Source organism: Podarcis bocagei (genome assembly GCF_964188305.1).
Source record: "Podarcis bocagei genome assembly, chromosome: 8".
In the NCBI taxonomy this organism is placed as follows: domain Eukaryota; kingdom Metazoa; phylum Chordata; class Lepidosauria; order Squamata; family Lacertidae; genus Podarcis; species Podarcis bocagei.
Genome location: NC_138133.1, coordinates 6,192,421 through 6,218,139, shown reverse-complemented (window position 1 = coordinate 6,218,139; position 25,719 = coordinate 6,192,421). Strand labels below are relative to the sequence as shown.

At 48.1% G+C, this 25,719-nt stretch overlaps 1 protein-coding gene across 2 annotated transcripts in view; it reads left to right on the top strand.

The window, feature by feature from the left end:
* Window positions 1-25,719, top strand: part of ARAP3 (ArfGAP with RhoGAP domain, ankyrin repeat and PH domain 3) — a 39,168-nt gene that overhangs the window by 11,279 nt on the left and 2,170 nt on the right. For both annotated transcript variants that reach the window (XM_081206146.1, XM_081206145.1), the window contains exons 6-33: window positions 1,209-1,460; window positions 2,324-2,393; window positions 2,768-2,888; window positions 4,282-4,469; window positions 4,967-5,073; window positions 6,172-6,371; window positions 6,835-6,920; window positions 7,526-7,708; window positions 7,960-8,113; window positions 8,587-8,718; window positions 8,802-8,955; window positions 11,277-11,379; window positions 11,912-12,110; window positions 12,339-12,402; window positions 14,054-14,217; window positions 14,623-14,835; window positions 15,940-16,045; window positions 17,030-17,177; window positions 17,281-17,349; window positions 17,970-18,044; window positions 18,422-18,536; window positions 18,846-18,974; window positions 19,553-19,686; window positions 20,315-20,397; window positions 20,668-20,703; window positions 21,573-21,636; window positions 24,443-24,580; window positions 25,322-25,360. In XM_081206146.1, the coding sequence (XP_081062272.1) occupies window positions 1,209-1,460; window positions 2,324-2,393; window positions 2,768-2,888; window positions 4,282-4,469; window positions 4,967-5,073; window positions 6,172-6,371; window positions 6,835-6,920; window positions 7,526-7,708; window positions 7,960-8,113; window positions 8,587-8,718; window positions 8,802-8,955; window positions 11,277-11,379; window positions 11,912-12,110; window positions 12,339-12,402; window positions 14,054-14,217; window positions 14,623-14,835; window positions 15,940-16,045; window positions 17,030-17,177; window positions 17,281-17,349; window positions 17,970-18,044; window positions 18,422-18,536; window positions 18,846-18,974; window positions 19,553-19,686; window positions 20,315-20,397; window positions 20,668-20,703; window positions 21,573-21,636; window positions 24,443-24,580; window positions 25,322-25,360 (3,526 nt within the window). The remainder of the gene's footprint in view (window positions 1-1,208; window positions 1,461-2,323; window positions 2,394-2,767; window positions 2,889-4,281; window positions 4,470-4,966; window positions 5,074-6,171; window positions 6,372-6,834; window positions 6,921-7,525; window positions 7,709-7,959; window positions 8,114-8,586; window positions 8,719-8,801; window positions 8,956-11,276; window positions 11,380-11,911; window positions 12,111-12,338; window positions 12,403-14,053; window positions 14,218-14,622; window positions 14,836-15,939; window positions 16,046-17,029; window positions 17,178-17,280; window positions 17,350-17,969; window positions 18,045-18,421; window positions 18,537-18,845; window positions 18,975-19,552; window positions 19,687-20,314; window positions 20,398-20,667; window positions 20,704-21,572; window positions 21,637-24,442; window positions 24,581-25,321; window positions 25,361-25,719) is intronic.

Below are 25,719 nucleotides of genomic sequence, written 5' to 3'. Positions count from 1 at the left end.
GAGTAAGTATGGGCGTGGGCTTCCACCGGGTGATGATCTGGTTCAGCACTACCGTATTTTTCGCCCTATAGGACGCACTTTTCCCCCTCCAAAAATGAAGGGGAAATCTGGGTGCGTCCTATGGGGCGAATGCAGGCTTTCGCTGAAGCCTGGAGAGCGAGAGGGGTCGATGCGCACTGACCCCTCTCGCTCTCCAGGCTTCAGGAGAGCCCCAGCACCAGCCCCACAAGGTCGGGGGACAGAGGGAGGCGGAACGCCGCCATCCCGCTGTCTCCCGAAGTGATTTGGAGGCTGGCGGCGGGGAGACCCCGCCGCCAACCCCGCAAGCTCCGGGGACAGTGGGGAGGCGCAGCGCGTCTCCCCACTGTCCCCGGACCTGATCTGAAGGCGGGCGGCGGGGAGAAGAGCGCTTCTCCTCACTGCCTGCCCCGCAAGCTCCGGGGACAGCTGGGAGGTGTAGCGCGTCTTCCCGCTGTCCCCGGACCTGATCTGAAGGCGGGCGGCAGGGAGAAGAGCGCTTCTCCCCGCTGCCGGCCCCACAAGCGCCTGGGGGGGAAAATAAAATTTTTTCCCTTTATTTCCCCCCAAAAAAACTTGATGCATCCTATGGGCCGGTGCTTCCTATGGGGCGAAAAATACGGTACTAGTGGTTGCCCATCTTTCACGTGAAGCAGAGTGGGACTCACAGGCCATCACTCGGGGCTTGTCCACACTTCCGCTTGTCCTGTGCCTAGAAAGCAAGGCTCTGGGCACTTTTTTGCTTGACCCGCACTTTCTAGGTACGAGTCTGAGTGGTTTTCCCCTTGCCCCCCTCCTTTCCCAGGGAAAACTTGCTCTTTACCTTTGAATCGGAACAAATGGCAATCTGCAGAATATATGATTTCCATTTGCTCCAGTTGAGCGCTAAAGAATGGCTTTCCCCAGGGGGAAGCAGTGGGACCAAAGGAAGTGTGCATAAGCCCTAACTGTACTCTAACTCCCCCTCTGCTTGTCAGTTTCAGTGAGGAGAGCAGGAGAGAGGAATGGGGCTGGCAGGGGCTGGTGTTCCTGTTTCCTGATCTTCTGTCTTCATTGCTCCTCTAAAGGGCATTTTGAAAGGAACAGGATTGCCCTTCTTGCTACCAGCTCCTGTGGGAGAGAACGGAATTGGTTCTATAGCTGAAGGGCTGTCCATGCTTCAAGAAACAGATCTGACATCTTTCTTTCAGGAGCAGAACTAGCAAGATAGAAGAAAAGAGCCAGTCCATGCAGCCAGTCCGCATTGCCCAGAATGAGACCGAGGGATACTCTTCAGTGGAGGCTCTGTGGGCCAAAGGCTCCCCATTCAGACTCTCTGACCACCTGTATCCTGATGAGACTTCAGAGGACCTAACCATCTCCCCCTATGCCAGCTATACCTCGCTGTCAGAGCGCTCGGTCACTGTGCTCAACGGCTGGCTGGACAAGCTGTCTCCACAGGGGTAAGTGGCAAGGGAAATGGGCCAAGTTAAAACCTGTGTGGAAACAGGCTCTTTGCTTACTTGCAATCATTTATTTGCCTCTTTCCCAATAAACTGCCTAGAGCAGTGCACACAATTTAAGCATCAGAAATCACGCAAGCTGAAGTAACTACAAACACAAAAACAATAATTACATCTCTGCCGGAAAACTGATAGTTCTGTTTTGGTAAAGAGAAAGGTCCTGGACAGGAAGAAGAAATGCTGAGATTTATACACACCCAGAAGTGAAGGGCAAGAGGTCCTTCTCTAAGCCCTGACGTGTGAGAGTAGGCTGCATCACTCTGTGAAGGAAATGCACTCTGCACATGTGCAGAGTATTTAATCAGTAAACAGATCGACTTAGTCTTTGGTGGATTGATCAGCAAGGGCAATTTTTAATGAAGTGCCAATTAGGAACGTAACTTGTTTTGGGGTATTTGAGGCTTTTGTTGTTGTTGTTCTTACTCTTTCTTGGATTCTGTGCTCCAAATTGCCCCCAGTTGAAGATGACCGGGGGGGGTGTCACATGTGTTTCCAAGCAACATGGCTTTAGGTGTTCAGATTATCTCTGAAAGGCCCATATATTGAGGTTTTGGTAATAAGCACATTTATTGAACAGCTGAAAGGCATACAATTAGTCCATTAAACAGCCTTTACTCTTCAGCCTTAGCTGAGAGGCTTTCTGCTCAAGAGCTGAAATCTTTTTGCACTAAGCAATTAAAATCAGTTCTAGGACTGAGCCCTGCTGGTACCAGAGTGAGGCCTTTCTTAAGCTCTATCAGTGCAGAGAGGTGCCCCTGATAAAGGGCCCTGGACTCAGCCGGCTCTCCTTTTATTCCCATCAGGAACTACGTCTTCCAGCGACGCTTTGTCAGAGTTGACGGGAAGAGTCTCATGTATTTCAACAATGAAAAGGTGGGACCAGAAGAAGAGAAACTCTGGCTGCTAAACGCTGCACATTTGGGGGGGGGGTTGTGCTCAGGGAGACCCGAGTGGGGGACCAAAGGGAGAAGACAATGGGAGGTCCTGGCTCAGTTGAGGAAGGGTGGGCCTTTCAGTGCATGTGGAGGAGACATGGCTGTGGGAGGGGTCATTGGGAGACAACCATCCATTTAGGGCCCCAACATCCCATGCATGAGCCTTTGACCCATCTGTTTATTTTCAAGAGCCCGGTTGCCAAGCTGGTTTGTTTTGTTTTTTTGCCTTCCGGCTGGGGAGGCAAAACCAGATCAGCATAAGATATAACTAGATTGGGGAAATGGCAACACTGCGCTCCCTTTCTCTTGCAGAAGCCATATCCTAAAGGTTTGGTTCCCCTCTCTGTCATTGATGTGGTGCGCTCTACCAAGGACAACAAATTCCAAGTTGTCACGAAACACAGGATCTTTGTCTTCAGAGCTGAAAGTGAGGGTGAGAAATCCCATCTTGAACCCCAGCAGAGAGCACCCGCTCTCTTATTTTTATCTGTTTCAAATATTCTTATATACACACACACACCCTTGTGATCCTGTTCACTGCCCACACTTTGCCCTTTTCACTTGACTTGGTTGAGAGAAGGAGAGCGGCCTGTAGCTGTAGCAAGAGCTGTCTGACAATGGAAGGGACTCCCTCAGGAGGTGGAGACACTAGTTCCTTGAAGGTTTTTAAGCAGAGGTTGGATGCTTTCCATGATTCATTCGTTCAGACCCCTGGGCTCTCACTTGTGGGGTGCCTCAGGGTTCTGTCCTCTCCCCCATGCTTTTCAACATCTACATGCAGCCCTGGGAGAGATCATCAAGGGGTTTGGGCTGGGTGTTCATCAGTATGTGGATGATACCCAGCTCTACCTCTCTTTCAAATCGGAATCAGTGAAGGCAGTGAAGGTCCTGTGTGAGTGTCTGGAGGCAGTTGGAGGATGGATGGCGGCAAACAGATTGAGATTGAATCCTGACAAGACAGAAGTACTGTTTCTGGGGGACAGGAGGCGGGCAGGTGTGGGGGACTCCCTGGTCCTGAATGGGATAACTGGGCCCCTGAAGAACCAGATGCATAGCCTGGGAGTCATTTTGGACTCACAGCTGTCCATGGAGGTGCAGGTCAATTCTGTGTCCAGGGCAGCTGTTTACCAGCTCCATCTGGTACACAGGCTGAGACCCTACCTGCCCGCGGACTGTCTTGCCAGAGTGGTGCATGCTCTAGTTATCTCCCTCTTGGATTACTTCAATGCGCTCTATGTGGGGCTACCTTTGAAGGTGACCCGGAAAGTACAACTAATCCAGAATGTGGCAGCCAGACTGGTGACTGGGAGTGGCCGTTGAGACCATATTACACCAGTCCTTAAAGACCTACATTGGCTCCCAGTACATTTCCGAGCACAATTCAAAGTGTTGGTGCTGACCTTTAAAGCCCTAAACAGCCTCGGCCCAGTATACCTGAAGGAGCATCTCCACCCCCATCGTTCTGCCCGGACACTGAGGTCCAGCACCGAGGGCCTTCTGGTGGTTCCCTCACTGTGAAAAGTGAGGTTACAGGGAACCAGACAGTGGCACCCACCCTGTGGAACGCCCTCCCATCAGATGTCAAGGAAATAAACAACTATCCAACTTTTAGAAGACATCTGAAGGCAGCCCTGTTCAGGGAAGTTTTTAATGTTTGAAGTTTTATTCTGTTCTGAATGTTCTGTTGAAAGCCTCCCAGAGTGACTGGGGAAACCCAGCCAGATGGACAGGGTAGAAATTGTTGCTGCTGCTGCTGTTTTTGTTTGTGCTGCGTGTGTCAGTTCCTACTGAAACTTTACTCTGGCCTTTGGCAATTGCCCCTGCAGCTCAGCGGAATGAGTGGTGTAGCGCCTTGCAGCAGAGAGTGGCTGAGCAGCGGCTGCTGTGTCCCCAGCCGTGCCTCAGTGGCACCACTCATCTCCAAAAATCTGGGCACCTGGAGCTCAAAGGCTACAAATCCAAGCTGTATGTGGTGCTTGTCCTGGCTGAGATGTGGTTATACAAAAGTGAACAGGTGAGCGCCAGAGCCTTTCAGCAGTCAGAAGCCCAGTCTAGAGAACTTTCTGAACCTCCCCAAATACTTTTGAAACAGATTTTTTGGTGCTGTGCCTAATTTAGGAGTTCAGAGGAGCAACTTGGGGCCACTCTATGTTTTTTCTGCTCCTCAGACTTGATAAACTGGGGGAAGAGGTGACCTTTTGGCTTTGAGGGCTTTCCTTGGGCGGAATTGGAAGAAGGACTCTTGCTTCTCCATTAGTAGAATAAATAATATTGTGTCTGGTAATGGGATTGGGATGATGTCAGCACTGAGAATTTAACTGAAGATTTAAAACTGTTGGAAGAACAAGTTAGCAGCCAGCATTTCTAAACAAAAGAAATGGAAGGAAATGTGTTTTGGCTACTTTTTATGGCCTTTGTTTTTGTCGGGGATAGAGCTGTAACTCTGTAATGGGAACATCACTGTGGCTATAAGCTGAAGTCTGATTATTATTGTACCAATTTCACCCACAGTTCTTTAAAATGGGCATTGCCATCTGCCTGATTGAGATGCATGGCGCCACTATCCGAGAAGCCAAAGGCCGCACCTTTGAGCTCATCACCCCATTCAAAATCTTCAGGTAAGACACATTGGTGTTACAAAGTGGGCCATCCACGTGGTGAAGAATTGCATGCTGGGTAGAACCAGCATTAAGCACTGGCAAGGCTGAGCTACTGCCAGACCAACAGCCCAGCAAGACCCACTGCTGATCCTAGAAGCTGGGCCAGTCTCTCATTTCTACATAGAGGTGCCTGGCAGTAGCAGAACAAAGAAGAGTGCAAGAGAGCTGTGCACCCCACTGCCTCCTCCATGTATACCTTCCATTGAAAATTGGAAGATTGTCCCCAGAGAGCCCTGCGGCACCACAAGGCATTGAGCAATGACTCTTCCACGCTTCTTAGCCATTGGAGCACAAGGAAGTCTTGCTCCACCGCTGCTAGGTGCTCCACGCATGAGAAAATGGCAACTTGCCCCATAGACAGCATTGCTAGGGCATCTGGGAGAGCTTTCCTTCCTTGTGACACCTGGAAGGAGCACAGCAGCCAGCCTCATGGGCTTCCCAGAGGGGGAGGTTTCCTGCCTCACTTCCTCCAAGGGCATAGCCCTCTAGGAATAGGAACTTGTTGCAGAAGCTCTCTTGGCAGGGGTCTCAGGGCAAACACAAAGGTTTCCACTGAGAGCAAGGACACGTGGAAGGAAGGATAATAGCAGCAGTTTTCTTGTGCTCCAAGGAGCATGAGGGCATTGCTACTTTACTCTTTCCAGGAAAAATGAGCTTGCTGAAAAGTTTGCTGCTCCATTGCCTGGAAGGTGTAGAGTACCAGCTCCATCATGCTTCACTCCCTCCATCAGAGCCCTGGAAATTTTTGTGGCGGCTGGAGATGGAGGCATGATGGAAGGTAGGCAATCCTGTGTCCAAGAGCTCCCCCAAACCTGATGCCAGCACCCCACCTGCTCAGGTATCTGAAAAGGGCAGGGTTTTGTTCTCTCAGGACATGGGGAGGGTTTGAGAAAAACTGCAGAGGGACTGCAGTTTATTTAATGTCATCCTTGGCTGTGTCTGGAGCAGAAGCAGCAGCCCATTTGGGCTCTGGGTGTTGCAAGCAGAATGTTTGTGGCACTGCAGGGTATTTTCTGGGAAGACAGAACCTTCAGTGTTAGATCTGTGTTCCCTTAGTTTTGGAGCAGAGTCTGAGCGAGAGAAGAGGGAGTGGATGGAGGCCCTGCAGAACTCCATTGCTGAGACCCTCTATGACTATGAGGTGGCTGAGAAGATCTGGTCCAACAAAGCCAACAGGTTCTGTGCCGATTGTCGCACCTTGAGCCCTGACTGGGCTTCCGTCAACTTGTGTGTGGTGATCTGCAAGCAGTGTGCAGGCAAGTGGACCTGTGTGTTGTTGTGCACCTTCCCCTCTGTAAGATGGTGTGGATGAGAGAGTGGACGAGGATGTCTTCGTTATGAGGATATGCAGGAGGAGAGATGGAGGAGAAGGCCGCTCCATACCTTTGGTGGCAGGCTGGGACTAGGCATTCTGGAACTGGAAGCAGTACCAAAATGTGAGTCCCACAACCTAAGCTACAACAGATTTAGTGTCTCTGACAGTGTGACTGAGGCCAGAGCAGCTTCCAATCACCCAATCAACCGAGTTTTAAGTGCTTTATACTGGAGTTAATGAGCAGCTCTGCATGAGGCTGGAGCTCAAGAGCTGTTCTCATGGCCTCACATGCAGATGCGGCTACTTTGGACCTGGATGTGAGACTGGCCCTCTGTGCCACCTGCAGCCGCATCACATGTGTGTCATATGAAGTTTATGCTTTTATAGTCTCCCTGCTTCCACAGGTCAACACCGGAGCCTGGGCTCGAGCATTTCAAAGGTGCAGAGTCTAAAGCTGGACACAAGCATCTGGAGCAATGAGATGGTTCAGGTACTAAGCCTTTCCTTGAGGGTCCAGAAACTGGAAAATAATAATGGTAGGGACTAGGTAAAGGGTAAAAGGACCCCTGACCATTAGGTCCAGTCTCGGACGACTCTGGGATTGCGGTGCTCATCTCACTTTATTAGCCGAGGGAGCCGGCGTACAGCTTCCGGGTAAGGTGACCAGCATGACTAAGCCGCTTCTGGCGAACCAAAGCAGCGCACAGAAACACTGTTTACCTTCCCACAGGAGTGGTACCTATTTATCTGCTTGCACTTTGACGTGCTTTCAAACTGCTATGTTGGCAGGAGCTGGGACCGAGCAACGGGAGCTCACCCTATCGCGGGGATTCGAACCACCGACGTTCTGATCAGCAAGCCCTAGCCTCAGTGGTTTAACCCACAGCGCCACCCGCTAGTAGGGATCTACAGATCTAGAAGGGGCTAGATCTGTAAAAATGCAGAGCACAGTTGTGGAAAGGAAGGATGGACAGATCTAGTATTAACTTGAGATTCTTGACTAGCTTAAGGTGCTCTTCTTCTTTGACCCCCTCTGGGGATCTGGGGTGTGCTCTTCCTCCAAGCTGAATGTCACCCCAATCCTCTTTCTTAAAGCTATTCATCATGTTGGGGAACGAGCAAGTGAACAGGTTTTGGGCAGCGCACCTCCCACCTTCTGAGGCCTTGCACCCCGAGGCCAGTGCTGAGCAGAGGCGAGAATTCATCACTCGCAAGTACCGCTATGGGCGCTACCGCATGCCACACCCACAGTACAGCAGTCAGGAAAATATTTTGCAGGTAAGGCCATGATGTAAGTTGTTGTGTATTTGGAAACCCATCCTGAGGATACGATGGAGCTATGAAGGGGCTGCAATTCCCACATGTGAATTTCAGTGCACTGCCCCACACAGGCAGGAGGTGGGAAGCCATTACTGTTATCCAGAGGACTGTTGAGCTGCCTTTCCCAGAGATTCAGACTGCAGCATCTGAAGCTGCTGTAGCAAGCTGGCTACCTGGAGTAGCTCCACTGACCACTTTTATTTTCTCAGGCTCTGTGTGTGGCTGTGTCTGGGCCTGGACTTCTGAAGAAAATGTTGCAGTTCTTTGCAACCACCAAGGAAACTGAGGCAGGAGGTTGCGGGTTCGTTTCTAAAGCCAAGCCCTGGGGCAACAATGGGCAGGACCAGCAAGGCAACTGCCCAGGTAACCTCAGACATGTCTCTCTGTGTGTGTGTTTATGCAAGAGGATAAGCATTTTATCCATTTAATCGCATCACATCTTTCCCAGCGGACACTCCTAAATTTTGTTGCTATGTACTTGTTTCTTGGTATCAGCTCATAAAAAGTCCGGTAAGTGTGTTTAATTTTACCATCACAACCTTCTACAAAAACATCAGTTTCCTTTTCCAAAACTACTCCTTGGAATTTGAAGCAAACAACAGGAGTATGAAAGTTGGTTTTGAGCAAAGACAAGCTATTATTTTTAAATGGAATTATTTGTACAGAAGGTTTCACGTTTGTCAGCTATTGAACTTCCACTCAGTTCTACAGAACGTGATCTTTGCACTTCCTACTTGCCTGCCTCATTCACAGAATATTCTGTAGATGTGTGTTCGGCGACAATGTATGGGCATTCCTCAAACAGGATACACAAATGAATTTTGTGCATTTGATAGGCAATGTCAGTGTGGAGGAATTGAGCTCAGAAGGAGTCTACAATGAGATTACACAACCTGTGGTACACCAAGGCTACTTGTACAAGGCCCCAGTTGTGACAAAAATGGCTGCCACCAAGAAGAGCAGAGAGGGTAAGTGTGAGGAAAGGGTAGGCCCCACAACCTGTGGGTCAAATGAAGGCCTTTGGCCAATGCTCTCTCTCTCTCTCATGTAGACTTTCAGAGAGTCTGGTGCTCACTGGAGAAGTTTTTCCTCTTCTATGAGACTGACAGGAGCTCCGAGCCCGTGGGGAAGATAGAAATGGCTGATGTGATTTCACTGGGTGTGAACAGAACAGATGGGGTGGTTAGTCCTATCTCCTCAGAAAGGTATGTGAGAATATGACATATTCAGCTCTCGTCCCCTTCCATCTGAAAGCTATCCCTAAAATGAATCATGACAGAAGTCAGGTCACATCTGTGTGGTGTGCTGCTAGTGGTGATGCCACACAGTTGCTCTCCCTGGCAGCCACCGGATGTTTCATGCTACTTCTTGTCATTCATGTGCTACCAGAGCCGTCGTTCCCACTGGTCTTAGTGGTTCATTGCGCCAGGGTGCCGGCCTCTCAGGGGTGCCCTGGCGAATGAGGGAGCTGTGTGGCTTTGCTGGCAGCCTCCCCTTTACCTGCACACCTGCCAGCTGCGCCCCGCCAACTATATGGCTGGCAGACGTGCATCTTCCTTCCCAAGCCTCCACGGGAAGAGAGCTCCCTGCAGAGGCTTAGGATGGAAGCTGCCCTCCCAAGCCTCTGCACCTGTAAAGAAGGCCCTGCTCCCGGTCGTTGTTCTCCTCCTGCTTCCTGGCGAAAGGCAGCGCACAGCCTTCCCAGGCTGCATTCTTGGGTGCCCCGACATGGGAGAGCATGTCCGCCAGCATATTTTCCTGCTTGATCGCCGCCGCCACGCAGGGGATCGGGGCGGTGGAGGAGGCAGGGGACATTTTCCACCGCCCTCTCCCTTGTTTTGGAGTTGGGGGGGGGCGCCGGAGGGATCTGCACCACGTCCCTGGATATGCTTAAGACAGCCCTGTGTGCTACTGTTGGCTTTCACAGTGCTTTGCCCTCTTCCTAGTGGCTGCTCTTGCAGTAACTACAATGAAATGAGTTACTATCATTCATGTCTCAGGTGTATATGGCCAAATAATTACTCCATATGTCAGAGGAAACCATGTACAACATTTGTACAGCATTGGAACCATTTAAACCTACCCCTCAACTCCTGTAGAAGTTAAAAAGCATCTAATGTAACCACCTTACTGAAGAAAATACACAGGAGAGGGTTACCAAAAAAAACCCACCACTCCCTTAAATAGACTTAACTATTCATTGCAGAGAATGCGGAAGGGGGCATTTTAAACATGGCAACAGTTGGTATCTCTCTTTTAAATATGAAAGAAATATTGGTGTCTAACCCAATGCTTTCAAGTGAGATCATGGGAAAGAAAAGAAATGTCAAAAAGCAGTACACCTGCCTGATATCTTGTTTTACCAGGGCTAGGAGTTTGCAGGGAAAGCAGTAGCAGAGTGGCTTATTTAAGAAAAGTTACATTGCATAAAGACCCATCTGGTAAGGTCACATAAAGTATCAGAAAGTGAGGACAAGTCAAGGAAAGTCAGATTCAGAAGACTGTAGCTTGGCAAGGCTTTGGCAGGGCAGCCCCACATGAGCTCTGCTGGCCATCCCTGTCACTCACCTCTTCTGGGATGAAGTTGCTTCAGCAAATATCTAAAACCTTACAAAGGTTGGCAGTGCCTCTTCTGCTGTTCCCTCCCCCCCCCAAAAAAAAAAAACCTGGCTGTGCTCTTTGGAGGGCCTTGGTCCAGTTCTGTCACCACTTGCTTCTGTGAGGTGAATGAGAAGGAGCCACTACTGGGAACTGGCCCTCTGAGTCTGAGGAAGGCAGAATCACACCAGTTTCCTCCTTGTGTGAGCAGCTGTGACTCTTTCTCATGTGAGGCATGTCCGAGGTGTGGCCGAGCTCTAACCTCCTGCAAGATGGAGGAGATCCAGGACTTCATTTCTCAAAATTTCTGTTTTATTCCTTTAAAAAGTTCCTAAATGGGATTGAGGCCACGATGCTCTGGGACAGGAGTTCAAACTTCTGTCTGCACCGTTTTCCCAATCTAAATTGTCCTCGAAACTGCTATTTTCCTTGCTGGGGAGAATCATAGAATTGTAACGTTGGAAGGGAACTTGAGGGTCATCTAGTCCAACCCCCCTGCAAGGCAGGAATCTCAGCTAAAGCACCCAGGACAGGTGGCCATCCAACGTCTGCTCAAAAACCTCCAGTGAAGGAGAGTCCAATGCATCCCCACTAGCAGTTCTGTGAGGCTGGGGAAGAATTTGTGTTGGGGAAACGACCAGAGGCAAAAGCACTAAGACGTCTCTATTTTAGCACAGAATCATAGAGTTGTAGGGTTGGAAGGGGACCACCAGGGTCATCCAGTCCAACCCCCTGAAATGCAGGAATCTTTTGCCCCACATGGGGCTCGAACCCATGACCCACGATTCTGAGATATTAAGAGCTTCATGATCTAAGCTATCCCATGCTTTATGGCCTCGTTTCTTGCCTGTTCTGGCTCTGAGTAAAAGTGTAGGAATTGCTTCCCCAGACAGCCATTCTCCATGACACTATCATTTGCTTCAAACAGGTTCCACTTCACACTGGAACTGTATCTGAACAGCGAGCGAGTGCAGCAGCTGGGGACTGATGGGCCAGACAGTTTGCAGTCCTGGGCCAGTGCCCTTGGCAAGGTAATGGGGTGGAGCAGTAGCATCCCATGAAAAGTGTCAAAACACTGGATTATTCATGCACCTCCGAAGCACAGCCACCACCTTCTCCTAACACAGCCAGTCAAACTATCCTTCATTAGGGCACTCTAAGCCCAGGTCCAGAATGTGGTCTCTCTTTTGTCTACCTTTGTCCCATTTATTGTTGTTGTTGCCGTCATTCTTTATTTCAGTATTAGTCACTTGGCACTTCGGAGTCCCAAAGTGTCTCACACAGTTTTAAGAGCATAAAGCATGGCATTGGAGAAAGGAACAATTGCTGTGTGGTAGATTCCTCTGCTCTGGTTTCATGCCAGACTCATCTGCACACAGCCCTGTGCCCCATCCGTCTTCCAGTGAGGCTGTATCCTTCTGACCTGACCATATACCATTCCTGTCCTCAAAGAGGAGGTTGATGGGCCAATATCCAGCTTGCATGCTCTGGCCAACCTTTACAGGGCCTGTGCATTATCCTTTTGGCTTGCCTCTCCAGGTCTGCTTTCTTATTCCTTTGCAGTGGTTCACCCCTCTCAGCTGCCACTGCCTGCTGGGCTACGAGTTCCAGAAGGTGGGCAGACTCTGCTACAAGTCAATGTTGAATCCCAATCAGTGGCTGCAAGGTTTCTTCATCCTCCAGAAATCTCATCTCTTCATCTGCCCAGGAGAAGAGGGGGCAGCTGAGGACAGCATCAACCTGCGGCAGCTTCAGGAGCTCAGTGAGTAGTCCCTGCCCTAAGAAACGAGAGAGCAGTCCCCAACTTTCAGAGCAGTCCAGATGCCAACACTAGCCTTTGAATGTTATAAACTTATTGCTTTTATTATTATTAGTTTTTCTGGTATGGAATGGAAGCCTCATTCAGGCTTAGCTGAAGGCATAGGGCTGCAGCCTTCTGCATGGAGCTCTTCTCTGATTTCCCTATCCACTGCTTTTTTTCCCCTTGTAGGTGTTGTTCCCCTTGCTGATGATCCAGAGAAGAAAGAGATGCTGATCCTGGTGGAGATGGGGCGGTGAGATGTGTGAGGAGGAAGGGCCCTCAGATAACTCAACAGAGCAAAACCCAGCTTTCCTTGGGAAGATGTGGTTAGCAGCTGCAGGGACTGGCTGACAGAAACAAGAAAAGAGCATGTTAGGAGTTGAGCCTGCCTTGAAAGGCAGAGTCAGTCTGCAGCATTCTCTTCCCCTTCAGCAGCTTCCTGGTGGAGAAAGCCAACTGGCTGCATTCTAGATGCAGAATGTGCCCTTCTCCCTTCAACCCACCCTCAGGGGTTGTTATCCTGTCTGCAGGTAGACCTTCCAGTGCTACAGAGTGATTAGAAGAGCTGGCAGCAGCAAGACAATCCAGTTACCAATCTGCCTTGGTTGCCCACCTTGCTTGGCTCCTATTTCAGAGCCAATGAGGAGGAAGATAGCTTGCAAAACCTCCACAGGCAAGGAAGTGCCTAAAAACTACTGATTCTGGAGCAAATGTCACCAGTAACTGGTGTCGTCAGTAAGTGATGACATGACACTTATTGGGGAAGAAGCAGGCCCTGAGCTATGAGTCCTCACTTTCATCTTCCTCCTGCTCTTCCTACAAATCCACCACTCCTACAAAATGGAGATAGCTGACAGTCGCTGCTGATCCAGCAGCAGTTCCAGTCCAGTTCAAGCTACACCTGAGCAGTGAGTGGTTCAAACACCTTCATAAGGTCAGGTAGAAGGCCTGTGGTCCCTTGTATTGCCTGAGGGCTTTCCCACACTTACTTTTCCTCCACACTGTCCAGGCATGGCCTGCACTTTAAAGTTCCATGTCCAAGTACCCCTCCTTTTTTTACACAGAAGTTTCCCTGTGAAAACCCGCTCTTTAAAGCTGGAGCAAACAGCAATCTGCAGAAAACTCAAATTGACATCCACTCCGATTCAGCTTTAAAGAGCGGGTTTTTGCAAGGAAAGCTCAGCCCCCCCCCCCCCCAAAAAAAACCCCATGCTCGGACATGGAGCATTAAATTGCATGACCTGTGCCTGGAAAGAGCAGGGTGAAAGGTAAGTGTGTCCCCAGAGTTCCTGACAACTGATACTGAGCTCACTGCCTTGGCTGTCCCCACCTCAGCATCCATGCCTGGGAATAGCTTTGCCCTTTCCCCTGTTATTCTGCCAGTTTCCCTGCATCCAGCAAGCAGAGAGGAGCAAGATACAGGATATGTCTGGCTTTAAAACAACTATACTCTGCGCCAAAAAGAGAGTTAGTGGCAAGCAGGGGAGTGGGGAGGAAACAGTGTTAAATTATTGTGCTGAAGAGGACAGTATTAAAGGAGTGTTAGTAATAAGGGGGTGGGAGTAATATCCAGAAAATAGAGGGTTGTGATGGAACCAATGAATTGGGCTTGAGTGTGGCAGGGGGATGGGTATGTAGTTCTGAGAACAGTGGACTTGAAGGAAGAAAACCCCAAGTAAGAAAGAGTGGCGTCGTGCTGGACATGGAGAGAACTATTGCACTCATGTCCTGCCTGTGGACTTCCTTAGAGGCATCTGCTTGGCTGCTGTGAGAACAGGATGCCGGACTGAAATGGGCCTTTGGTCTGGTCCAGGAGGGCTCTTCTTGCACTCCTAGGTCTGGCCCAAACTCTAAGTGCCAGCCTCCTCGCCTACCAGTCGCACTCATTCTGTGTTCTGTTTTAGGACATTCTGTCTTCAAGGAGCATCACGGCTGGACTTCTCCACATGGTGTGCAGCTATTCAGGCTTCAGCAGGGGGGCAAGGGAATGCTCTGCGTGACCAGCAGCTCAGCAGGAGTGGCATCCCCATCATCGTGAACAGCTGCATTGCCTTCATCACCCAGTATGGTGAGTCCCTCAGGGGCTCTTCCCATCGGCCAAAAGTCAATATTCTACTGGGAGCCAACGCATCAGTGGCCGCCCACCACCAAAAACAACGTGGGGAATTTTACCTGAAAATGGTTGAAGGGAGGGGTGAAAGGGTCATATAGTCTTCATTATCTTCTCTTTGCTGGTCTTCTACTCAATATTGCAGCATCTGTGGCTGCTTTGTGTAAAAGAAAACTGAGCATTGTGTGTAATGTGAGTCCCACTCTTGCACAATGCATATAAATCAGTTGCAACTTTTCCTTCCCATTTCCTGCCTGGGATCTCCTTGCTGATTTTTCATATAACAACTGCAAAGACACAGCCCTTAGGTGCCATTTTTTTCACTGGACTACCTTTCTCTCATTTCTCCTCCTCCTCCATCAGGGCTACAACATGAAGGCATTTATCGGAAGAATGGAGCTAAGTCTCGAATCAAGACTTTGATGGAGGAGTTCCGACGGGATGCTCGAAATGTCAAACTGCGCATCAGTGACAATTTCATTGAGGATGTGACAGACGTGCTGAAGAGATTTTTCCGGGAGCTGGAGGATCCTGTTTTCACCACATACCTGCACCCTCAGTGGAAGGAGGCGGCAGGTACCAGCCTTCCTGTGCTGCTATTCCTTTATACGCCAGCCAGCAGTTGAAGCCTCCTTTCACTCCTTAGATCCCAACTGCAGTGGGACAACTTTTGGAGTTACATACAAAAAGCTTTGCTCACTGCAGGGATACATTCGGGCCACAAAAGAAGTTGTCTTCCAGTGCCATATCCCGTGAATTCTATGATGCTAAGAAAAACAAAACTGAGAGTCTGCCTACATGTGACCCTAACAAACTCATGTGCTTTTAAAAATTAAATGCCAACTTTTTCAGGGCATGGGGGTGTCAAGATTGTAACATGCAGAGAGGAGAGAAGAGGAGCTTTAAGTTTTTGCCCCTGGCTGCAGTCTCCATGAAATTCACCTCTTACACACACAGAGAGAGAGCAAGAAAGCTTAGGGGGAAAGCTTCATTTGGTTCTAAAGGGAACTTTCCCCCTAATGCTACTTGCCATGCTGGGACAGAGATTGTGGCTACAGCTGGAAACCTTTCCTCCCTGCATGCTGTGATCTGGATAACAATCCCCCCACAACAGAATTCTAATCCCGTTGTTAACATCACCTGCAGTTGGGCTTGTCACCCAAGAAAGCCAGTGCCAATCAGAATAGTTGATACTGAACTAGATTGACCAAATAGACAACCTGATTTGGAAAATAGAGTAAACTTTTTTTAAAAAAAAAAAATCACAGCCAAGCATTCCTTGTACCAGGTTGCTCAGGAAGACAAGCTCTGTTGCATACTAAAGATCTCCCCAATTGCCAGAAAAGGCTCCCTTCTTTTTTGGTGTTCTTCTTGCTTGTATACAGCCCAGTATCTATTGATATAATTAAAGCAGAAGAATGTATCAAAAACCATCTGAAGCAGCACATGTTGACCTGGGAGGCCAGGGTTCAAATCTCCACTCAGCCATGACGTTTTCTGCCTCTGTGGCTAATCTGCATCTTGGGGATGTTTGGAGGATAAAACAGGGAGGGATAGAACCACATATGCTTTTTGGAGGGAAGGTGGGATATCAATGTAAGTAAAGTAATAAAACAGAACATAATATAATATTTAGAGTGTATGTTTACCAAAGTTTAATTCTATGCTGCTTCCTTTCAGCAATCTCCCAAAAGTCCCAAAGATTGGAGCGATACAAGGAGCTGATAAGCCGCTTGCCCCGCCTCAATGGCCGGACCCTGGCTGCTCTAATTGGCCACCTGTACCGGTCAGTCTACACGCGCCCTCAGTGGCCTCTGCAAAAAATATCACTCTTTGCTTCCCAGAGCTCCTGTTTAGAACAGAAAACACCTTTCAGACCCTGGATTTAAAATCAGGAAAATGGTGCCAGGAAGGATTACGTCCCCCTCCTGTAGTTCCACAGTCCCCGTCTAAATTCCTTCCCCCTTCACCACTCTGGTTGCTTTTAAGTCCTAAGAAAAGATGTCACACCTGGATGACACAACGCACAATGGTGATGTGCATGAGGAGAGATCAGAGGCCGCTAGGGTTTCCCTGGCTGGAAGAGTGGCGGACATGGAAACTCTTTCTAGTTGAGTTCCCTCTTCCAGGGTTAGCAAACCAATCCAGTGCACAGTTCTTCTGCAGGCTGCTCTTCTTTGACAGGCCAGCTTCTACTTACCAACTTCAGTGAATGCTGCGCTGTGGCATTGGTCTGTTGATATCAGGACACGGAGAACCACCTAAAAGTTGCTTAACGAAATCCATGCAGTTCTTCCCACTCTCCCTTCCAACATACTCATTCAGTCCATAATGGGGTGGGGGGAATGTGCATGGACTGAAAAATACCCCCCCCCCAAAAAAAATGTTTGTGTCCTATCAAGCAGTTAACCTTTTGAGTAACATCCCCTGCTTCCTCCACCCATTTGACTCACATGTTGGAAGTGGAGAAATTGAGAAAGTTATGCTCCATTTCATACTGCTCTCCAGACTTCAAGGAAGATGTTGGGAGAGATGGGAAAGCGTCAAAGTAAAGAAGATACTGCATGCAGCCTTCTGATCGACTTGTGGAGGGAGGACATCAGAAATATAGGAGATAGAAGGGAAGCAGCAGAGGGGCACATGGGGCAGATTGGTGGATATATGCAAACATGGCTACCAGAATGCCCCTTGCTTGGAAGAGTGCCAGCCATGGAAGCGCCTCCGCTCACTCCTGCAGGTACTCACGGCCTTCTCTCATTTGATATCGCAGAGTTCAGAAATGTGCTGACCTCAACCAGATGACCACCAAAAACCTAGCTCTGCTCTTTGCACCCAGCCTCTTCCAAACGGATGGAACGGGGGAACATGAAGTCAAGGTGATGGAGGAACTGATTGACAACTATGTTCCTATCTTCAATGTGAGTTGCCTGCCTCTTCATCCAACTGCTCTCCCTGTTACTTCACAGTAGGCCTCTGCCTTTTTGCATCCATGCTAACTGCATTGCTTCTCCTGCCCTGTAGATAGAGGAAGACCAGGTGTTGCAGATGGACCTGGAGAACAGTTTGATTACTACCTGGAGGGATGTCCAGGTATTGCAGTTTCGCTTGCCCATCTTTTTGGCATGTTGCCCAGCAGATATGTAGGCAACCACAGCAGCCCAAGAGACATTATGCGAGGGCTTGGATCCATGAGGATTCATGAAGGCTCCTGATTCTGTGTAGTTAGCATCCCCTGCAGACAAATCTTCATTGTAGCCTAGTAAAAATAATACTTAATATTTGTGGGTGGTCTGAAATGCTGAACATTAAGATCTTGTCACAGAAAAGTCCCTGTTCCACATGCTCACACAACAAACCACACACATTGGCTGTACCACCAGAAGGGTCTCCTCCACAGACTCTGCAGATCTTGGGAAAGGTACTCCTTCAGGTATTTAGGCCCCAAGTCATTTAGGGAATTCTAGTCCAAAGTTTACACCTTAAATTGGGCAAGGTAGCAAACCAGCAGCCAGTGCAATTTCTGCAGGACTTGTGTTGCGTGGTTAGCTCTGGGTGTACCTCTCAGAACCCTCACATCTGCATTCTGCACTATCTTCAAGGGTATCCCTTTAGAATCATAGAGCTGGAATAGACCACAAGGGCCATCGAGTCCAACCCCCTGCCAAGCAAGTAGCCTAAACATATTTATCCCCTCACCTTACTCCCTACAGCTCTCACAGGCTGGTGATATCATCCTTGAGGTTTACCTAGAACAGAAGAACCCTGACTGCTGTGTCACACTTAAGGTGAGCAACAGTCCTCTCAACAGCCACTGTCCCTTGGTGTCATTGGGTAATACGGGACTGAGGTCACTGGCTTTTTTCACAGAGGTGGAGAGATCAGCCCATGAAAGGCTGCTTGGGTGAGGAAATCCACTGGAGTGGCCAGAACCACGGAGCTGCCCCTGGGTGTGATGGAGGGGCTCTCAGCTCTAACAGAGACACAGAAATGCCCTTGTACTTCATGGTCAATTTCCAACTCTATGCTGAAATGCATTAACTGATTGCAAGATTTGTGTATAATGTTCTAATGTCAGACTCTGCACCTTTACTTGACCACATGCTGACATTCCTGCCTCTGGGTTGGTTGGCTGACTGAACTGTGCTTGCTCATCACCTCGCAGGTGTCTCCCATAATGAGAGCAGAAGAGCTGTCCAATCAGGTGCTGGAGATGCGAAATGTGGCACCCAGCCTGGACATCTGGCTTACCTTTGAAGTCTTAGAGAATGGGGAACTAGGTAAGCAGATGACACCTTTCTGTTGGGTCTGTGTGCCAGGAGAGCTGTAGAGGTTTTTCAGAGTTTCACAGATGTGTCCAAGACATTATTTATTAAAATAATTACATTAAAAAGGCCCACCCCTTGCTTAACAATAATTACATTAAAATACAGCTCTAGAATATGTTCCTAAGGTTTTTATGCCACACACATGAAACTTGCATAAAATCCTTGACCTTCTGATAACTATCATTTTTCTGAATGCTCTTCCCGCTCCCTGAATCTGGTCTCTGGACACGCATTGGACTCTTTCTGGCCCTTGTTTTTCAGAGCGCCCCCTGCATCCCAAGGAGAAGGTATTGGAGCAGGCCCTGCAGTGGTGTAAGCTGCCCAAACCCAGCTCTGCTTATTTGCTGGTGAAGAAGGTTCCCATTAGAGAAGGTAGCTGCCTCTTCACAGGTGAGTATGCCCTTCTCACATAGCCCAGCATGTTGGTGCCCTGGAAACAAGCAAGTCAGCCCCTGCTCACTTTTGCAATATAGTGCTAGAGTCTGGGGCTCTTAGCCAGGGTAGCAGGACTGAGAAATTCTGCTTGAAATTCTGCAGAGTTGTGGCCAGTCAGAGACAAAAAATGCTGGTCTCAAGGGGTCAGATATTTGTACAAAGTTATTTTATGGAGGGGACTGTAGCTCAGAAGTAGAGCATATGCTTTTCATCCAGAGTCCCCAGGTTCAATCCTCACTTTCTCCAGTTAAAGGATCTCAGGTAGCAAATGATGAGAACGCTCACTGTGCAAGACCCTGGAGAGTTTCTGCCAGTCAAAGTGGAGCACTGTGCTTGGTGGGCCACTGGTTTGACTCAGCGTAAGGCTGCTTCATTCAGATTCATCACAGAATCTCAAAGCTGAAAGGAGCCACGACTTGTCTGTTATTTGGCCTCTGAGTGCTGGCTCCATAATTCCACCGCCCTGAACATTGTTAGGCAGCAGTGCCTTGCTGAGTGTAAACCTCTCCGCCAATGTTCCCATTTCCTTGCAGGTGCTAAACGCGAGAGCCCCAAATGTGGTCTGCTGAAGTGCCGTGAGGAGTTGCCCAAACTCCTGGGCAACAAGTTTCAGGAGCGCTACTTTGTCATCAGGGACCGCAAGTTGCTTTTACTGAAAGAGAAACGGGTATAGCAACCCAACTAATACATATGATTTGCTTATTTTAAAATGTCACATCCTGCTTTAGCTTGTAAAAAGCAGCCCAATACAACTTCCAAAAAACAACCATTAAAGCAAACCAGCAATAATCGCTCTTAAGGTTTGGTTGTAAGTTGCTTTGTTACCAACAGATTTAATAATAATTGAGGGCTACTGGTTTTTTGGCTGCCATTATCTTGGTATACCAAGTTTCAGAGCTTGGTACCATCTCAATAGCTAAAAAGCACCATGTATTTCACAAGGACTAAATGATCCTTTGTACTAATCCTTCCTTCATCCCAAAGGTAGATTCTCGTTATTACAGATTTCAAGGAGTGGTAATTCCATCCTTTTGCCCCAGACCACAAAACTGTAGGATACCCATAGGGCCCTGAAGATCTCTTTTAGTAGAAGAGAGTCCCTTTGTCTCTCCAACTTCCTTTTTGTCTCTTTCCATCCAACCTCTCTCAAAAAGGCAGCATCTCCCCCTTCCATTGCCCAGTTAATTAACCCAAATAGCAGATAAGAGTTCTGCCCTTTCTTTATATTTTGGGAAAGCTAATAATGCCTTATGCCTTTGGAATGATGATTGCACCTTCCGGTTCTCTATCCCCAGAGTGCTAAGCCAGAGCGGGAATGGATGCTAGACGTGGCCAAGGTTTACATGGGGATTCGAAAAAAGCTGAAGCCCCCTTCACAGTAAGTGACTACGGGATCCCATTGAATTTACAGTAGTGGGGTTGTGGGGGAGACGCCTGGCCTGCAGGCCAGACTTGAACCACCAGACCTCCTTGTCTGGCCTACGAGGCCATTTTGGCCAGCAGTTGCACTTGTTGTCCTATATGACACGGAAGCTTGGGAAGCGCTGCCCCCTTTGAACTTTGACAGGTGTCAGTCGCCTGATGTAATTATGACATCAGATGAATGACAGCAGGTGATTGCCTCACTCTGTATCCATCTCTGCTACAGGTGGGGTTTCACTCTGGTTCTAGAAAAGCAGCAACTGTGAGTATCCTTTCTATGTTGCTTTGTTCTTTCAGTGTGAGGAGATGAGCTATTACTCCCACTTTCCCTCCCTCCCTTCCTCTGCCCCAGGGCTTTTCTCATCTCAAGCACTGTGTGGGACAGGGTGGAAAGAGCCTGTCACAATGGGACTGCCTCTGATGCATGAATGTGACTATAGTCCACAAATGGCATCCCACGTCCATATTAAAATGGCAGGTGGTGTACCACCCACTTTCTTACAGGCTGCTATTCAGCCTGAGTGTGCAGTTGCTCAGGGACGCACCAAAGGGCTACTTCCATCACTCGTGAGGGCAGTTCACTGGCTAAGACCAGCCGTGTCTGGCTACTGCTCACAGCTCCCATGCCCATCAGCCAGCGTTAGAGAAGAGAAACATGAATTAAAGGAGGTGACGGTGTCCTGTTCACTGCCTTCTTTTGGAATCTGTTGTAGCATAACTGGGCAAACTTGGAGAGATTCAGGTGCAAGCCTTTCCCTCACACGTTCCAAGTGGGAATTACAAATCCTCCAATCCTAATCTCGGTGGCTGTGAGTTGCAACAGCTGAATGAAACTTCCATAGTCAGAGACAGCAAAGCCCCTGAGATTCTGGGGACAAAAGAACAGTGGGTGGTCCATGCCCTATCATTGAACTTAGGAAGGCATCTGTCTGGCCATTGGTGGAAATAGAATGCAGGTCTTTGGTCCAATCCAACAGGGCAGTTTTGATGTTCTTTTGAGTCCTTTCTCTGGATAAACTTCACCAGGCACCTTTAGCTGCTCCAGGGAATGCACCACTGCCTACTGAGCTAGGGAGTAGGGTGGGACAAAGTCACCAATGTTGGCAGTAACAGGGAGTGTTTGTTCCACAGGTATTTAGCATGCATGGGGCAATCCGATCTGTGGGACTGGACCACCAGCATCCTGAAAGCCCAGGTGTGTAAGAAAAGCCCTCAGCCAGGAACATGCAGCGTTCCCTCCAGTCCAAGTTATGCATAGGGAATTGCTTTCAAGTAGTTTGCTAATGAAATATCTGACTGACCGTAACACTGATGTGATAGTTTTGTTCTGATTTGTGATGTCATCTCCACAAAAGACGTTTCCTGGATTGTTCATCCGTTTATCTTGCAACGACCTGCCCTTGTGGTGACAACACCCAAGAGAGTCTTACCTGAAAATATATTCAGATGGGAGATCTGCCATGGGTCACCCTCAGGAAAAAGCTCGACTATTCCTTCTTCAGGTGAAACTTACCTGTTTTCACTCCAAGGACAAGTTGTTTCAGATTTTCAGTGCATTTGTTGGAAAAAATGGTTAGAATCCAATGTGCAAGCATTTATGCTTGCATGACAGGACTTCCCTCTCTTCTCCTGCCCCCATGCATACCTAGCACCCTCCCCAAATTTGCTCCAGAGGTTTGGGGGAAGTTCTGAAACAGATATGAGGGGGCCACAGGGAGAAGAGAGGAGGGAAAAGTCCCTTTGGGCAAGTGTGAATCTTTCCACCAACAGAGTGGTAGGAGAAGGAGTCCTTCAATCACAGCAACCCTATAGCAAGTTTAATTTATGACATGAGAGGGCCAGAAAATGAATGCCTCCCTTCTTTGCTATATGGCTACTTCTGTTTTGCAAATGTGAAGGTGGGCAAGAAAAATTGTGGCTCTTTCACCCAGCAAAGACGGGATGCTTTCCTTTCCTACAAGGCACAGTGAAATGGGGCGAATTGTGTGTGTCTGTACCCACACTCTTTTGCAACGTAGCAATAATGTTGTTGAAAAGCCAGAAAATTAAAAGGGAAAAGGAGAGGATGATGTTGCCGCTTTTCTATTCTTTTTTTTCCAACCATAGCCTTTTTAGTGTTGGGGGGGTACATTGGCTGTGCTTCCTTTTACTAAATATTTTGCAGCCGCTGCCTCCTCCAGATCCAACTCTTTCATTACTAATGTTAAGTTCCCTAAAGGGTTAATGATGAAACCCAGATAGAAATAATCAGAAGTGCCATAAATAGTCCACTGCTTTATAACAGGTTTTTGCTTTGCAGCCATTTTCTGCCTGCAACGATAAAAGGGTGAATCTTTGAACTCAGTTCCAAATAAAAAACCATTAACGGAGCTGCAAACTTTGCACGCTAAGCTTTCTACCAAACATCATCTTTGCCTCTGACAGCAGGTGCATGTGTGATTGTGGTGGGTGCTGGGCTTATTGTGCATTTTAAATATTCCACATAAGTTAATGCTGCATTTCCATGTCCTGTACGCAGACAGACTGCATTTGTGACCAACTTATGGTAGAAGACATCACTCATTCTCTGTTAGCCTGCCCCTTACATAGAGACCCAAGATATCACTTTCTGAAACCTTTGTTCACACAAGCAACCAAGTACACCCCAGCAGAAAGGGTTTGGTTTCTTTTAAGTGACAATAATAGCTTTGTAACACAGAGAGTGGTCCTCTATGCACTGGCTGCAAAAAAGAGAGGAAAAAGGAGATATGGCGATTTTATATAAGTTGTTTTGGTGATTCAGTGGTTTAATATGAAATCAAGGTACACTGGTACCTCTAGATACGAACGGGATCCTTTCTGGAGCCCCGTTCACATCTAGAGGTAAACGTATCTAGCGACGGCACGTCTGCGCACATGCGCATCGCTTTTCTGCGATGCGCATGACATCATTTTAAGCATCTGCGCATGCGCAAGCGGCGAAACCCGGAAGTAACGCGCTCCGTTACTTCCGGGTTGCCGCGGAGCGCAACTCGAACGTGCTCAACTTGAAGCAAATTTAACCCAGAGGTATGACTGTATAGTGGTACCTCGGGCTAAGAACTTAATTCGTTCTGGAGGTCCATTCTTAACCTGAAACTGTTCTTAACCTGAAGCATCACGTTAGCTAATGGGGCCGCCCGCTGTCACCACACCATCGCGGCGCAATTTCTGTTCTCATCCTGAAGCAAAGTTCTTAACCCGAGGTACTATTTCTGGGTTAGCAGAGTCTGTAACCTGAAGCGTCTGTAACCTGAAGCGTCTGTAAACTGAGGTACCACTGTAGATTTAAGTGTGTTGGTGTCTCTGGTATCTTCTCTCATCATGGATGCCAGCTTATATTAGGGATGTATGTCCTGTAATATTTTATTCATACTATTGCTGCAAGTTGGTCATGACCTTTGGCTTGAACAATAAACTTCTGAACTTAATAATAATAGTAATAATAATAATAATAATAATAATAATAATAATAATAATAATAATAATAATAATAGTTGCCTGCCTCTTGTGAAGGAAGCATGTTGGTTCAACAGGTAGTTGAATCTAATAGTATCTATTACTAAGAACACACTTATAGAATAACACAAAAAAAACCCATTGCATCTTCTACTCAAAGGGGCAAAATAACCTTGCAGGCCTGAAACAAGAGATATCAAAGGATGGCTCTCTCCTAAAATCAGTCTCAAAATGTAGCAACCGGCCAGATGAAACGTGGAAGGGGCAGCCATGTTTTGATGTCTTTCTCCACAGCTCAGCTCACTTCCAGTGTCAGACCTGGGCAGGGAGAAAGCATCTGAAGCAGTGGCACAGATTAAGGCAGGGCATCAGCTGCCCTCATGCACATCTTTTGTTGTATACATTAGAGCCCCATACCTAGGAGTAGGGAATGTCTGACCCAATGACCAGACGCAAGCCCCCGCTGAAGTGGGGGGGGGGTGGCATAACATCAGTGAACTTGTTGTTGACTTCCCTTCCTTTAGCATGACAGCATCCGCCCGGTCATCCTACGTCGGCGCTCGTCTTCTGACCTATCCAAGCAGAAGTTTGGCACCATGCCCCTGATCCCTCTACGGGGAGACAGCACCAATCCCACCATGCTCTCTGCTAACCAGACCCTGGTAAGGCTGCATGACCTGGCTCCTGCTGAAGCCCTGCTCTTCCATGAAACAAGAGCAAGCTGCAAAGCATGCACAGCTTTACAATCCCTGTGCTCAAATGTAAAGCATTTCCTTCTGCTGGTTGTATGTCCTAAGAAAGTGGTATAGTTCGTGCCAGAGCCCAGGAAGAGTAATTGGTGGTTGATCTATTTCTGTGTTTAGCCGCAGTTATGAGAGAGTCACTTCCTCATTACAAGAGGAATTAATTCCCACATGTCTGAATGTGCTTTATTGAGAACACTGTCTTTGCTCATGAGTAAACCTCCCCAGCCTCGTCCATGAAGCCAGGGCCTCTATCTTAGAAGAACAATTGGCAATGAAGCAACCAATGTATTGCTTCTAAAAAAGCTCTTCTCAGCCAATAAATCTGAATTGGTGTTCACCTTCAGCAGATCTCTTAACTGGATGAGGAGCCACCAGCCCCTTCACCTTGTGGGCTGGAGGGCCTCCTCATGACTTATTCTTCTGGTGCCCTGGATTGTAGGTGGAAACTGCATGCCCAGAAGGAGCAACAGCAGAACCTCTTGCTTTTTCTCCAAAGGAAAAACAGGATGGTACAAAAATAAAACCCAACGACCCCAACCTCTGGATCTCTGCTAAGCTTTCCAAGTCATAACCAAGATTGATTAATCTGCTCTTCCTTCTTGTCTGCTTGTGGTGTGAATTGCATCATCTGACCACTTTTATTCCTCTTGTTTGCAGCACCGCCTGCACACACGAAGGACATTGTCCATGTTTTTTGTAAGTACCTATGCATTTACAGTATTACATACTTATCCTGTGTCCCTTACACTGTTAATAGAGGGGGGAAATACAAAGCTTTCTCTCAGAGGTAGATCTTGAACCCTTGTCTCACACAGAACAAGGTGAACCCTCCCAGCTCTCACCTGGGAGCTTCCCTTTCTTTTTCTCCCAGCCTCCCACCCTGGGAGACCTTCCCCTCTCTGCCTCTTTCATCAGCCAGCCATCACCTTCCTGTGTTTACCCTCATTAACCCAGAGAAGAGGACATCAAACAAAAAACAAAGCAAAAGCATAGTAGGTAAAAGAAAAAAGAGAATGTAAAAGCAGGAAGCAAATGATAATGAAAAAGAGGTCCCC